Source organism: Schistocerca gregaria, chromosome 9, assembly GCF_023897955.1.
Source record: "Schistocerca gregaria isolate iqSchGreg1 chromosome 9, iqSchGreg1.2, whole genome shotgun sequence".
NCBI classification, from domain to species: domain Eukaryota; kingdom Metazoa; phylum Arthropoda; class Insecta; order Orthoptera; family Acrididae; genus Schistocerca; species Schistocerca gregaria.
This window is the reverse complement of record NC_064928.1, coordinates 116,962,755-116,979,117: the sequence shown is the minus strand read 5'-3', so window position 1 is coordinate 116,979,117 and position 16,363 is coordinate 116,962,755. Positions and strand designations below refer to the sequence as shown.

At 47.7% G+C, this 16,363-nt stretch overlaps 1 protein-coding gene across 1 annotated transcript in view; it reads right to left on the bottom strand.

The window, feature by feature from the left end:
* LOC126291886 (ankyrin-1-like) overlaps positions 1-16,363 on the bottom strand; it is a 72,011-nt gene that overhangs the window by 9,883 nt on the left and 45,765 nt on the right. The window contains exons 2-3 of the mRNA XM_049985612.1: positions 10,680-11,205; positions 644-766 (exon numbers count right to left, since the gene is read on the bottom strand). Of these exons, the coding sequence (XP_049841569.1) occupies positions 644-766; positions 10,680-11,074 (518 nt within the window). The 5' untranslated portion in view covers positions 11,075-11,205. The remainder of the gene's footprint in view (positions 1-643; positions 767-10,679; positions 11,206-16,363) is intronic.

The following is a 16,363-nucleotide window of genomic DNA, read 5'->3' as shown; positions in this document are numbered from 1 at the left end:
GGACTGGGTGAGTATACTCAGGGTAATTTGCGCTTAGTTTCAAGAAACCTATATTTACCTATATTACTGTTAACGACACAATATCTCCTCAGTAACAGCGTAAAGCACTCAGTGCAAATACCTAGTATCTATTCATACCATAATTGGGAGTGAGAGCATTTAGCGACTTTCAGCAAACTCCAGAAGATAATTTCTGATCTTTATGAAATGAGCAATTACCCCTTTTTTTTAATCTCCTTTTGATCGGTTTTGTTCGTTGCATATGCTCAGGGCGGATGTCGTAAGACATCCGTTAAGTTCGTTGTTGATCGAGTAATTTAGTTTTTTTATTACAGTTGGCAGCTAATCTCCTGACCGAACACGCTGAGCTACCGTGCCGGCTAATCCGCTGGGCCACGACGCTGTAGAAAATTATTGATCATAGAGAGTATTTCAACGCAACAGTTACTTTTAACTGTCGATTTTCTCGACAACGGCGGAGAAGTGCATCTTGGTGCCTTGCCACATTACACCTCTGGCCGTGAGCTTTTATTATGCGCAGTACGAATCGAATCTGAATTTCACAATTGGCGGCTTCCCCTTGTTAGTTAAAGCCCAATAAGACGAACTGTGAATGAGGAGAACATGCAGTGGTGGAACTCACCGCAGGAGAGAGACAGCAGCGTCGTCTGGTGTGGGGGTGTGGCAAGCAGGCGAGGTGGTCCCGCCGTGGTGGCTGCGGTCGCTGCGGGGCAGAGTGGTGGGGGCGGCGGCGGCGGCTGCTGTGCTGCACGGCAGAGATACACACTGCTTGGGAGAATGTACTCACGTGCAGAGCAGGGGGCAGCTCACGAAGGAGGGTTCGTCCACACACAGGTAACAGAACACACACAGCCCAAGGCAGTAGTGGGTCGGCTAATATGAATGACTGGTCATTTAACTAATTATTTTACACACTGCAGCTCCTGACTTGCTCATACCTTTAGCTTAGCATACCAAACAACAGTTTATACAAAATAAAGCACAAATGGAAGATACGTACAAGTTTCAATGCTTACGCCGCAGTTGTACGACAACTAGTGGCGAGCGTAGTTTGTACATGTAACAATTACACAGAAATTAAAACGAGAATAACCTTTAAGTAAACAGAATTTGCCTTATGAACATGAGATGGTGTTTGTAGGTAGTGTGCAGAGAGCAGACTGTAGGATGCACAGACGATAAACCAGGAGGACTGCACGTTTGGAACTCAATGGGGAAGGGAGTCGGAGAAGGAAGGGGGCACAGAATTTTTGATAGTGTGAAGCTGTTCCAGTGAAACATCAACTTCCACTAAAAGTATCAGCAAGTGAAACATTTCCCAGTACATCCACTTGATTCACACTGCCCAACAAGCAAGACACTGAATATCATTCTGATCTATGTCATATGTGTCTACCCTTTAATAAGGAATGCTCACCGCCAGATGGCCCATTGTGTGCGTACGTGTGGAGCACACAGGCAACCGTGACACGAAGGTGGGCTCGTGCTTCCTACAGCCAACTGAGTGAGTTTGAAAGGGATCAAATTGTGGATTCAGAGAACTGCGACAGGAGTTGGGCGTGCTGAATCAGCTGTGCAACGGTGCTGGTACCAGTGGTCACGTGAACATTCTCACACCAGTAGATGAGGTTCTGGACATCCATCCAGCACAGACGCCTGCCAGAGTCACAATATTTTTTAAGGGCAGCAGTGGCATGATGTAGAGCTACCCTGCACTGAAAAGAGGGCTTGTGGGCCCAGACGCATCGACTCGAACTCTTACGAGCAGCTTATTAGCAGGGGAGCTACAGCAATGTGCACCTTTAACCCAGCTTCCACCCGTGCAACAGCATCGATGTGCATGGCTCGGCTGTTGCCATCAGAGCATCATTTGCAAAATAGAATGAGGTGCCACAGCCTTCAGCGATGAGAGCAGATACAGCCCAAACATAAGTGACGGTCGCTCGCTTGTATGATGTACGCCGGGAGAGTGCTGTCTCGTGGAGTGCATTCGTTCAGGACACACCGGCCACAGTGGAGGCCTTACAGTATGGGATGCAATCAGCTGCAACTCTCGTTCACATTTTGCGTTTCTGGAAGGAACGCTAACCAGCGCTCGGTCAAATGAACGTTCTCACACCAGTAGACGATGTTCTGGACATCCATCCATCACATACACCTGCCAGGGTCGCCATATTTTTTAAGGGCAGCAGTGGCATGACGTACAGTTACACTGCACAGAAAAGAGGGCTTGTGGGCCCAGTCGTGTCAACTCAAACTCTTAAAAGCAGCTTATAATCAGAGGAGGGGGGGGTCTACAGCAATGTGCACCTGTAACCTGTCTGCCACCCATGCAGCAGCATCGATGTGCATGGTTCGGCTGTTGCTATCAGAGCATCACTTGGAAAATAGAATGAGGTGCCACGGCCTTCAGCGATGAGAGCAGATACAGCTCGAGCACAAGTCACAGTCGCTTGCCTGTACAACATAGTCCTGGAGAGTGCTGTCTTGTGGAGTGCATTCATCTGAGACACACCGGCCCCACTGTAGGCCTTACAGTATGGGATGCAATCAGCTGCAACTCTAGTTCACATTTTGCGTTTCTGGAAGGGACACTAAGCAGCGCTCAGTATGTGCACAATGTTGTTATACCTGTTATTTTTCCGTTCTTGCAATAGGAAGGTATTGTATAGTTCCTATAGGATAATGATTGTCCAGACACTGGCCAGCAAGATGCGCAGATTTGTCTCCAATCAAGTACATGTACGATAAGATGGGTCGAGAAGTGGCTATTGAAAATCGTCCACCAAACTCCTAAATAAGTATATGAAGGTGCAAACAGTGCCATGCAGGCATCTCGGGCGAGGCTCCCTACTTTTGTACCATAAGCAAGCCTGCGATACCAGAATACGCTTAGGAAAACTGCTTCACATTCGTGTATACTCCCAGATTTACATGAGCTGAAACAGAGAAATCAGCTGAAACTTCCTGGCAGATAAAAACTGTGTGCCCGACCGAGACTCGAACTCGGGACATTTGCCTTTCGTGGGCAAGTGCTCTACCATCTGAGCTACCGAAGCACGACTCACGCCCGGTACTCACAGCTTTACTTCTGCCAGTATCTCGTCTCCTACCTTCCAAACTTTACAGAAGCTCTCCTGCAAACCTTGCAGAGTGAAAATCTCATTCTAGAGAAATCACCTGTTCATTCTTAAAAAATAAAGAAGTCTTATACGCTGTAGAAAACAACCACACTCTTAAATATCTACATATTAAAAGGTGTTCACACTAATGCTGATTCCGGCGACCACGCTCTCAGATTCTAGTTCATTTCTCGAATGTTCTTACAGCAAAATTCAAAGTCAGCGATAACAAACGCTACATCACTGTAACTGTCTTCTCAAGAGGCATCGAATACATTTATAAAAAGTATATGGTTCCATTAAAAAAAAGCGTACTTCCTTCAATATCTCCGTTGATACTAACGATAAAAACGTTAAACAAACAAGGACATACGTGCCCCCCGGCGCTTTAACTTTTTCGGGAAAATGCAATTCAATATGTGTAACGTGTGTTACGTCTGAAGCGCCAAAGAAACTAGTATAGGAATGCCTATTCAAACCGCGACCGCTGCAGTCGCAGGTTCTAATCCTGCCTCGGGCATGTATGTGTGTTATGTCCTTAGGTTGGTTAGGTTTACGTAGTTCTAAGTTCTAGGGGACTGATGACCTAAGCAGTTAAGTCCCATAGTGCTCAGAGCCATTTGAACCAGCCTATTCAAATGCAGAGATATGTAAACAGACAGAATACGGCACTGTGGTCGTCAACGCCTATATAAGACAAATGTCTGCAGCAGTTGTTAGATCGGTTACTGCTGCTACAATGGCAGGTTATCAAGCGAGTTTGAACATGGTGTATAGTCGAGCATGCACTATGGGACACAGCACTTCCTAGATAGTGATCGAGTGGGGATTAACGCGTTCGACCATTACACGAACTTACTGTGAATATCAGGAATCTGGTAAAACATCAAATCTCTGACTTAGATGCGGACGGCAAAAGATCCTGCAAGAACGGGACCAACGACGACTGGAAAGATTCGTTCACGCGACAGAAGTGCAACCTTTCCGCAAATTGCTGTAGATTTCAACGCTGGGCAACAAGTGCCAACGTGCGAACAGTTCAACGAACATGGTCGATATGGGCTTTCAGAACCAAAGGCCCACTCGTGTACCATTGATGACAGCACGACGCAAAGCTTTACGCCTCTCCTGGTCCCCTCAATACCGATACTGGACCGTTGATGTTGCCTGATAGGAAGAGTTTGGTTATAAGTTGAACAGAGAGGATGGATGTGTACGGGTATGGAGCCAACTTCACAAAGCCATGGCCCCAGCATGTCAGCAGTGGACTGTTCAAGCTGGTGGAGGCTCTGTAATGGTGTGCGTGTGTGCAGTTGGAGTGATATGGAACCCCTGATACGTCTAGGTACGACTCTGACAGGTGACACGTACATAAGCATCCTGTCTGATCACCTGCATCCATTCATGTCCATTGTGCATTCCGAGGGACTCAGGCAACTCCAGGACAATGCGACCCCCCCCCCCCCCCCCCCCCCCTGTGTCCACAATTGATACGGAGTGGCTCCAGTAACACTCTTCTGAGTTTGAACACTTAAGCCGACCACAAAACTCCTCAGACATGAACATTATTGAACATATCTGGGATGCCTTGCAACGTCTTGTTGAGAAGAAATCGCCACCCCGTTGCACTCTCACGGATTTTTGGACAGCCCTGCACTATTCATGGTGTAAATTCCCTCTAGCACTACAACAGACATTAGTCGAATCCATACCACGTCGTGTTGCGGCACTTTTGCGTGCCGTGGGGGACCTACAGCATTCCAGTGTATTCATGCATTGCATCCCATGGAGGCCACTTTCAACATTTCCTGTGACATTGATCTAATTCAGCTCTGTCCTGTGTTAAGGGACGATTTGTTGTTCTTGCACGTACATAATCCATATCTGAATACACTACTCCTCCATTTCCAATCTGAATCCGTCCTTGCAGTTTGTCGGTTTTATTAATATTGACCCAATAACCTAAAACTGCCACCGCAAACATAGCGAAAATGGAAATTGCCACAGTGCTATTATGCGCTTTTCACAGAGTGGATTTTTAGTCATGGTTTCATATTGTTAGCCAACAAACAAATTGTAATAATACTTAATAGTGAATTTTTGTGCCGACGTACTCTTTTTCAAATGGAACAACGTCTAGTGACATTAATAAACTAGAAGTATGGTAAACAATAAGGGGAATAGGATACAAATTTCAGAGTTTCTGAGCAGTCAGCAAGATATATTCGGTTTTGTGAACGAATATGTCGAAAAGAAGGTAAAAACAGTCAAATGAATCGTGCAATATGCCCTAGACATGTATGTCCCGAGTTATGTCCCAAGGAGTGGGAAAGACCCACCATGGTTTAATAGCCGTGCTAGAAAACTGCTACGTAAACAAAAATAACTTCGTCTCAATTTCAAGAGAAGTAATGGCCTAATTGACTAACAAGAGCTGAACCAAGCGAAAATGAGCGTAAGAAGAGCACTAAGGGAAGCGTTCAGCTACTTTGAAAGTAAAACTTTGTTAACCGATCTGAGTAAAATCCCTAAGAGGTTTTGGTCCCATGTAAAATCAGTAATTGGGCCAAAATCATCTATTCACTCACTTAGTGACCACACTGGCACCGAAACGGAAGAGCCGGCCGTTGTCGCCGAGCGATTTTAGGCACTACAGTCTGGAACCGCGCGACCGCTACTGTCGCAGGTTCAAATCCTGCCTCGGGCATGGGCGTGCGTGATGTCCTTAGGTTACTTAGGTTTAAGTAGTTTTAAGTTCTAGGAGACTGATGACCTCAGACGTTAAGTCCCATAGTGCTCGGAGTCAATTGAACCCCATTTAGAAACGGAAGATAACACAGAGAAAGCCGAAATACTGAATTCTGTCTTCCGAAATTGTAACACGGTCCCTCCTTTCAATCGTCGTACGAACTTGGAAATGGACGATATTGAGGTAACCGATGGAGAAATAGAAAATCATCTACACTTGTGTCCAAAATTAAAGCAACAAACGAAAATTTTCCAAGGTTTCCTTCATTTTGTCACAAAACAAGCGATAGTAACGCAGAAACCATGTAAAGAATACAGAAAGTAAACAGCTGTAACATGCATTACGGTGGACAAAAGTGTTCTTGGTTTTTGCAACTTAACGGATTTGCACGCAAATTCAGACAACTGCTCGGTGTGCTAGGTATGGGGTGTGACCACCTCTGGCAGCAATACAGGCCTGACAACGGCGGGTTGTCATCAGTCTCACGCTGACGCAATAACACCCATTCTTCCCGCAGAGAAGCTCTCAAGTCTTGGAGAGTGGTTGGTGGACGCTGACGTGATGCAATCCGTATCCCTAGTGCATCCCAGACATGCTCTTGTTGTTGTTGTGGTCTTCACTTCAGACTCTGGTTTGCAGCTCTCCATGCTACTCTATCCTGTGGAAGTTTCTTCATTTCTAAATACAGCAACCTACACCCTTCTGAATCTGCATAGTGTATTCATCTCTTGGTCTCCTTCTACATTTTTTACCCTCCACGCTTTCCTCCAGTACTATATTGGTGGTCCCTTGATGCCCCAGAACGCGTCCTATCAACTGGTCCCTTCATCTAGTCAAGTTGTGCCACAAATTCCTCTTTTCCCCAATTCTGTTCAGTACCTCCTCATTAGTTACATGATCTATCCATCTAATCTTCAGCATTCTTCTGCAGCACCACATTTAGAAAGCTTCTATTCTCTTCTTGTCCAAACTACACTCCTGGAAATGGAAAAAAGAACACATTGACACCGGTGTGTCAGATCCACCATACTTGCTCCGGACACTGCCAAAGGGCTGTACAAGCAATGATCACAGCACAGCGGACACACCAGGAACCGCGGTGTTGGCCGTCGAATGGCGCTAGCTGCGCAGCATTTGTTCACCGCCGCCGTCACTGTCAGCCAGTTTGCCGTGGCATACGGAGCTCCATCGCAGTCTTTAACACTGGTAGCATGCCGCGACAGCGTGGACGTGAACCGTATGTGCAGTTGACGGACTTTGAGCGAGGGCGTATAGTGGGCATGCGGGAGGCCGGGTGGACGTACCGCCGAATTGCTCAACACGTGGGGCGTGAGGTCTCCACAGTACATCGATGTTGTCGCCAGTGGTCGGCGGAAGGTGCACGTGCCCGTCGACCTGGGACCGGACTGCAGCAATGCACGGATGCACGCCAAGACCGTAGGATCCTACGCAGTGCCGTAGGGGACCGCACCGCCACTTCCCAGCAAATTAGGGACACTATTGCTCCTGGGGTATCGGCGAGGACCATTCGCAACCGCCTCCATGAAGCTGGGCTAAGATCCCGCACACCGTTAGGCCGTCTTCCGCTCACGCCCCAACATCGTGCAGCCCGCCTCCAGTGGTCTCGCGACAGGCGTGAATGGAGGGACGAATGGAGACGTGTCGTCTTCAGCGATGAGAGTCGCTTCTGCCTTGGTGCCAATGATGGTCGTATGCGTGTTTGGCGTCGTGCAGGTGAGCGCCACAATCAGGACTGTATACGACCGAGGTACACAGGGCCAAATCGCGGCATCATGGTGTGGGGAGCGATCTCCTACACTGGCCGTACACCTCTGGTGATCGTCGAGGGGACACTGAATAGTGCACGGTATATCCAAACCGTCATCGACCCATCGTTCTACCATTCCTAGACCGGCAAGGGAACTTGCTGTTCCAACAGGACAATGCACGTCCGCATGTATCCCATGCCACCCAACGTGCTCTAGAAGGTGTAAGTCAACTACCCTGGCCAGCAAGATCTCCGGATGTGTCCCCCATTGAGCATGTTTGGGACTGGATGAAGCGTCGTCTCACGCGGTCTGCACGTCCAGCACGAACGCTGTTCCAACTGAGGCGCCAGGTGGAAATGGCATGGCAAGCCGTTCCACAGGACTACATCCAGCATCTCTACTATCGTCTCCATGGGAGAATAGCAGCCTGCATTGCTGCGAAAGGTGGATATACACTGTACTAGTGCCGACATTGTGCATGCTCTGTTGCCTGTGTCTATGTGCCTGTGGTTCTGTCAGTGTGATCATGTGATGTATCTGACCCCAGGAATGTGTCAATAAAGTTTCCCCTTCCTGGGACAATGAATTCACGGTGTTCTTATTTCAATTTCCAGGAGTGTATATATCAACATGTCTTGTCCATCCCCTATTTTTCTACGTTATCTGCATCACTTTCTATGGCTGTACACCAAGCATGTACACCAAACATGTATTCCCTGCTGGTAAAATCTCTTGTCCTGTAGGCGTAGCCATGTTTTCACTGCATGACTGACGCTCTCGTCATCTTGAAAGTGTGTGTGTGACCCGTAGATAATCTTAAAGCAACCCAGAGAGATGGACGTCCGAGGGTCCCAGGTCTGGACTGTAATGTGGATGAGGCAGTGATGCCCAGCCCAATTTGGCGATGTGTTCCCAGGTTCTCATACTTGTGTGTGGACGTGTTGAGCAAGATTTCTACTGTATTTTTGTCCGTTCTAACACGTCGGAAACAGTTCTTGAGTTTACTCAGAGTCTTCATGTATGCCTCTGAATTGATGGTTGACCGTCTTGGCATCGCATCCATGACAATGACGCCATCACAATCCCAGAATGTCACCGTGACTTCTCTGGCAGAGGGGGTTGTCTCGAATTTTTTCTTTTGTCGTGAATGAGGATGGTGCCACCTCACGGACTGCCTTTGTGTGTCCAGCACAGAGTGGTTCACCCAGGTTTCTTCCCCCATAACGGTCCGTGATAGAAAGGTCTCTTTGTCGGTCTCAAAACGCTCCAACTATTCGGACGATATGGCCTTTCTTTGGATCTTGTGGTCGCTGTGAGCTTTCGTGGAACCCATCGTGAGCACCTCTTTGAATACCCTAGTCTCGATCACTGCAGGCGCACTTCCAGTGCTGACCGACAACTGTGAAGCCATTTGTCGAGTTGTGACGCGCCGGTCGGCGCGAATAATGGCGTCCGCACGATTCAGCAGGTCTGGAGCGGTGCTGCGACAGTACGTCCCGAGCGTGGCTGATCGTGGAGCTCTGTTTCTGCATTTCCTGAGGCCGTAATTTTCTCTACACATCTCCCAACTGTACTCCTATCAACTGCAGCATCGCCATACACTGCACACAAATGTTTACGGATGTTCACCACGGTTTCTTTCTCTGCACACAAGATTTCAATAACAGCACGCTGCTTGTAACGTGAGTCGTATGTGGACGCCATTTTGTCGCTGTACTACGGCTCCGCTATCTGCCAGAACGGTTCGAAACTTCATCGGCGCTCAGAACAAACATCAAATGTTAAGCACCAATAAGGACGTTTGTCTGTGTTTATTGGATCCAAACAGCTCTGAGCACTGTAGGACTGCTGTGGTCATCAGTCCCCTAGAACTTAGAACTAGTTAAACCTAACTAACCGAAGGACGTCCCACACATCCATGCCCGAGGCAGGATTCGAACCTGCTACCGTAGCAGTCGCTCGGCTCCAGACTGTAGCGCCTAGAACCGCACGGCCACTCCGGCCAGCAGTCTGGAGTCAGTCTGAGCCAGTCGGCCTGGGTCAGTCTCTCGTCCCCAGCTTGCTAGTCTGTCTCTCGTCCAATTTGTGAGGCAGTTAGTGTCTGTCTGTCGTCCGGAGTGCTAGTGCTTAGTTCCTACATTTGCGCGTTAGGCCACCAGTCTGCTCCAATTTGTTCAGGCAATGGTCATTGGCGGTTGGGGTGATCAGTTGGTCGGTCGCGCACTGAGACACAAGATAACTTGTCCGTCGCCAATGAGATTCCTGCTAACTTTTCTCCTCACAGATCACACTCGCGCAGTGATACCTGAACGGGTGAGTTATTATAACAAGTGTACAGACCTCCCATTAGTCAGTCTGCATTTATCAGCACCAGTCTTTACCAGTCTGCATTAGTCTGTACCAGTCTGTACGAGTTCTACATTTGTCTGTAGCAGCCTAAAGTCAAGTTTCAGTCTGCGCCTAATAAGCCATGCTGTACATAGCCATGAAGATAAATGTATAGACACTTTTGTCAAGTATCAGAGATATATGTGAGAATAAGATTAACGTACCAATACCAAAGGAACTTCAGACTGTCAATTGTAAACAGCATCCACAATCAAGTTACGTAATGTCTATGCTTTTTATTATTTTAATAAATGTGTGTGAAAATTACTCAAGTTCTGTTTAAATTTGGTCACCGTCAATCTGCTACTCTAAGCGTGCAAGTGGCATTTCTATCGTCTGACCTAATGGCAGAAGATAAACACGTCACGATAAGACCACGAGACATATTGCTGACACTCGCCTACTTTATTAGAGCCACAAGTCAAATAATCTGATGGTGTGTGTACCAAAGGTCTTACAGTACGCACACCACATATCTTTTATGGGGAATAAAAAAAAAAGCATTATGAAATACCAGGAAATGAACATCACTGAAAGTGCATTTTACACCACAGACGCATTTGTGGATACTCGGTGGTGAATGCTGTAGCTTTGGAAACGACAAAGACGAGTGACTCGTCTGTCGCTTACCTCGTTTCAGCAAATGGATCAGAGTGTTGGTGGCTCGCATCAGTCACATCTTGGTGCTGGCCGCGCACCGTGTGTGGCATCACGTGGAACAGGTGAGTCTTCACGAAGTCGGCGACGGCCTGCCTGAGGCTGTCGGAGGTGCGCCTAACCGCGAGCACAGCTGCAGCCGCTGCAGTCCCCACAGAGTGCTGCGCGGCCAGCTGCTGCTCGCACACTGCCTTCAGGGCGGGCAGGCCGTACCTGTCAGCGGCGGCCACCAGCTGTGGGGTCACGTCGGGCAGCTGGGGGGCCTGGAGGGTGTACATGTAGGCCACCAGCTGGCGCAGCACTGGGCCCCCCACGTCGGAGATGCTGATCCGGCCGCTGCTGGCCTCTGGCGAGTCGTCGCTCAACATGGTGGCCAGCACTGGGCTCCGGGCAGCCAGGACGGCCCTGTGCGCCACCAGGCGCGTGTCGCCCGCGACCAGCCACACCACGGCGCCGACCCCGGAGTCCAGTAGGGGGGCCAGGTCTGCTGCCAGTGGTTCTAAAACACGGGGTCCCTGAGCAGGCCTTTACCCTCCCACAGACTGGCCGCGTTGTTAGAGGAGCCATCTCACGGATTGCGCGGCCCCTCCCACTGGAGGTTCGAGTCCTCCCTCGGGCATGGGCGTGTGTCTTGTTCTTAGCATAAGTTAGTTTAAGTAGTGTGTAAGTATACGGACCGATGACCTCATCAGTTTGGTCCCTTAGGAATTCACACACATGTTAACATTTTTTACTTGTATGAGGCACAGGCAGGTTTGTATCATGCAAAAGCTCATAAATATTTATAAACTAAGATAGTATCTGTTCTTTTGGACATGTCCGAATGAAATTACAATGAAATGAACACCCTTAGCTGCTTACAGGCGTTGACATACGTCAACAGGGACAGATGAAAATGTGTGCCCCAACCGGGACTCGAACCCAGGATCTCCTGGTTACATAGAAGACACTCTATCTGAGCCACCGAGGACGGAGAACAGCGCGACAGCAGGGGTTTATCTCTGGCATGCCTCCCCAGACACTCTATCTAGAACGGAGAACAGCGCGACTGCAGGGATTTATCTCTGGCATGCCTCCCGCAAAACCCACATTCTCAATGTATTGTCCTGCACTACATTCGTAGTGCCCCCCCCCCCCCCAATTATACGCATTACTCGCGGCGCGTTGCCGATTCCTGTATGTGAAAGAACATATACCACCTTAGTACATATATAGTAAAGGCTCACCGGCCACTTGACCATCTTCTTCCTCTGTGCGAATGCACAAATAGTGCCTGAACTCTTACGGGAATCGGCAACGCACCGCGAGTAATGAGTATAATGGGTGGGTTCACTACGGATGTAGTGCGGGACAATACGTTGAGAATGTGAGTTTCGTGGGAGGCATGCCAGAGATAAATCCCTGCAGTCATGCTATCTTCTTTGTTCTCGGTGGCTCAAATGGATAGAGCGTATGCCATGTAAGCAGGAGATCCCGGATTCGAGCCCCGGTCCGGGCACACATCTTCATCTGTCCCCTTTGACGTATGTCAACGCCTGTAAGCAGCTAAAGGTGTTCATTTCATTGTAATTTCATAAATATTGTCTATTACATATCACTTGCGACAACATCAAAGCTTGTCTGAGTAGAGTTTGTCGTACAGGTAAATATTAAACTTTTAACATCAATGGTCTCAGGGTGCCATGTGAGAAAACTGCGAGTTGAGTTCTAATGATCGATATTTTTGTAAACCGTAGCGGTTGCCATGGGAGAGGCCATTATGTTTGAGGTGGCTCAGCACAATGCAGCATATCACCCATATTTGGTCACATATGAGCAAAGTTGAAAGCGCATAGTCACAGCTCCACCTTCAACCAAGTGTGGGTGTTACGCTGTATGAATAGTTATACATACATCCCAGTACTGCAAGGCAAGCCAGGATGGCAGGGATGGAAACATGTGACACAGCGCTCCCCAAAAAATAAATAAATAAATAAATAAATAATATGGCTGCCAAGTGTAAGGCTTATTTCAGTCAACACCACATTGGGCGACTTGCACGCCGGTAATGAGGATGATATCATAATGAGGATGAAATGATGATGAGGATAATGCAACATCCAGTCTCCGAGCAGAGAAAATCTCCAACCCGGCCGGGAATCGAACGAGGTAGGTAAGCATGTCAACAACCTGGCTAAGAAGGGGGACCAGTAACCACTTGGCAGATGACATAAGCCTTTCCACACCAGTAGCCACCAGTATGGTTCAAATGGCTCTGAGCGCTATGGGACTTAACTCCTGAGGTCATCAGTTCCCTAGAACTTAGAACTACTTCAACCTAACTAACGTAAGGACATCACACACATCGAACCTGCGACCATAGCGGTCGCGCGGTTCCAGACTGTATCGACTAGAACCACTCGGCCACTGCGACCAGCCAGCCACCAACATATTTAGCATCTCTGCTGCAAGGCCTAGCAAAGCCCAAACAACATATATACTTAGCCACTTTGTAATGAAGTCATAGCTCTGACGCCACGGCAGTGCATCGTGTGAACACTCTGTGGAATCCTCTTTGCAGGCTACAGGTCGACTCCGCATAAAGGCAGTCTGTCCTGTGGCACCTGGAGCCATCGCAAACACAGGCCAGAATCAGCCCTAGGAAGCAGTTGACCAGCCACAAACTGGGGCAGGGGGTGCAGAGGGGGGAGGGGGGCATTAGGTCCGTCCCATTACACCGCTAGCCTGCTGTCTTCTGGACTGTGCAGCATTCACGACCTGTGCCACAACGCAGTGTCAGCTGAGGTCGCCCCAAGTTGAAATCACCACTGATGGAAGCACTTGTGACGTGAGCCAACATCTGGCCCTTGCTGTGCTCTGTCAGCATTTTGGGGTGCAACACTCACTAGGCGGCCGAATGCCGCTGCCAAGCTGCTGCTTCCTCTAGTGAGGTATGGCGGGGTGCCACTATAAACTATTGGAGAGTACAGATATCTTTAACTGGCACCACACAGTGTAGCAGTTTACCTACAACTGGTACAGCAGTAGTCTTAGAAATTTGGCAGAGATGGTAGGATGTTTTCACATGGAACTATTGAGGGTAACAAAACTAAAAGTATACCGAGCGAGGTGGCGCAGTGGTTAGCACACTGGACTCGCATACGGGAGGACGACGGTTCAATCACGTCTCCGGCCATCCTGATTTAGGTTTTCCGTGATTTCCCTAAATCGTTTCAGGCAAATGCCGGGATGGTTCCTTTGAAAGGGCACGGCCGATTTCCTTCCCAATCCTTCCCTAACCCGAGCTTGCGCTCCGTCTCTAATGACCTCGTTGTCGACGGGACGTTAAACACTAACCACCACCACCAAAGTAACTGGAGAAGAGAAAGCTTATGCGGATTATATGGAGGCTCTCAAGGGACTGAAACACTTGAAGAATTTAAAAGGGGGCTAGTTGAAAGATATAGCAAGCATAATAATACCAGACATTTAGAGAACAGTCGCACATGGTATCAAAGAGGTATGAATAACTCGAAAAAGAATTTGTGCACACGATGAGCAATGTTAATGGTTGTAGATATAAGTAGGGGAAAAATACCATGCCGAATAAAGTTATTTTGTGTTAGGATGTACAGAATTCACTTTTCGCATTTTTAAGAAGTTTGCCTTCGGAAATATCGAGGAGAGTGCGAACAGGGGTTCCATTTGGTTTGTGAGCAGCTATTAGATTGGCACTAGAATGAGAAGAAACTTATTTGTTGACTGGGTTGCAAGTTGGACGAGCAGCGTCTTCAGTTAATGTAAGATGTTACGACTGTGGACACATGGATCATATGTGGAAGTGATGTCGATAGCCATATCAGTTGCAAAGCGATTTAGGAAAAATTGCCGTATGGTGTGGCAGGTGCCAGTTGACGCTAAATAACGAAAAGTATTAGGTGATCCACATGAGTTCCATAAGAAATTCTCTGGAATTCGATTACTCGATAAATAGTACAATTCTCAAGGCTGTCAATTCAACTAAGTATCTGGGTGTTAAAATTACGAACAACTTCAGTTGGAAAGACCACATAGATAATATTGTGGGGAAGGCGAGCCAAAGGTTGCGTTTCATTGGCAGGACACTTAGAAGATGCCACAAGTCCGCTAAAGAGACAGCTTACACTACACTCCATTCGTCCTCTGTTAGAATATTGCTGCGCGGTGTGGGATCCTTACCAGGTGGGAGATATCGAAAGGATGCAAGGAAGGGCAGCTCGTTTTGTATTATCACGTAATAGGGAAGAGAGTGTGGCAGATATGATACGCGAGTTGGGATGGAAGTCATTAAAGCAAAGACGTTTCTCGTCGCGGCGAGATCTATTTACGAAATTTCAGTCACCAACTTTCTCTTCCGAGTGCGAAAATATTTTGTTGAGCCCAACCTACATAGGTAGGAATGATCATCAAAATAAAATAAGAGAAATCAGAGCTCGAACAGAAAGGTTTAGGTGTTCGTTTTTCCCGCGCGCTGTTCGGGAGTGGAATGGTAGAGAGATAGTATGATTGTGGTTCGATGAACCCTCTGCCAAGCACTTAAATGTGAATTGCAGAGTAATCATGTAGATGTAGAAATTGTGGGAGTAGGGGCACAGGTCATAATGGTGGTAATGGTAGTTTCAGAGGTACAGGACCAGAGAAGCAGCAGGCCTTAACTGCCAAAAGGAACCTGAGATCTACCTACAGATATTCGTAGTAAAATTAGATGCTATAAGAATGTATGCCGAGGTGGATGGTGTGAGAAGTGGGGAAGAGGAATTGCTGGATGTTTTTGGATGGACGGTGAATGTACCTGTTGCCAGTGGGAATCTGGTAGTGGAACCAACCACAGCACAGATGGGATGGAGTCAGGGATAAAGATGTCACCGTTGGGGTTGCTGGACGTAGATTTTGCTCAGGCACGGCAGTGTGTGGAAGGTGTGCCACAGGCGGAGGCTATGACACGGTTCTGGAGTCGGATTTCTTGCATTAGCATTGTGCAAAATCGATTTTCACAGTGGATTGCGGAGCTTAATGGAAAAACGTTTTCAGTTTGGGAAACGGTCGCCAGTGTAGGGGAGTCTATTAGATATGAAAAACCATTCAAACCGTGAACAATCATATTACGGCTCGATTTACACAATCGTGTACCTAAGGCTACTGGCAAACCACTCTACTACACTGTTATGTCTAACTCATCGGTACAGACGTTGTGTATGGTTTGGGACCATTGGAAGTAGATGAAGTACTCGATCAGCAGCTTCCTCAATGAGAAGTGAGTGTACAAAAGCTAAATGTGGAAAATGTTACCTGTATTTGTAAATAAATACAGTGCCAGAAAGTTTAAGTTAACGAAAGGTTTGTTACTGGCTAATGTGGTCTCCTGGAGTGGCGATGCTCACAAACAATCGTAAAACGCCACTGAAACTGCATTACAAGGTAAAGGAAAGCACCTAGAGAAGATGAATATGGAACAGATAGAAAAATGACTCTTGGAATTTATGCATTTATTTTTTCCAAAACGGCTGCTGCCAGCGACGCATACAACGCAGCACAAAATACTAATTTGCAATGAATCACCAGTTTGCTGCAAACATACAGGGTAACGAGGTACCTGCAGCCAGTTCTGGAGCATCTCAACTATCTGCATCTGAAGGAAG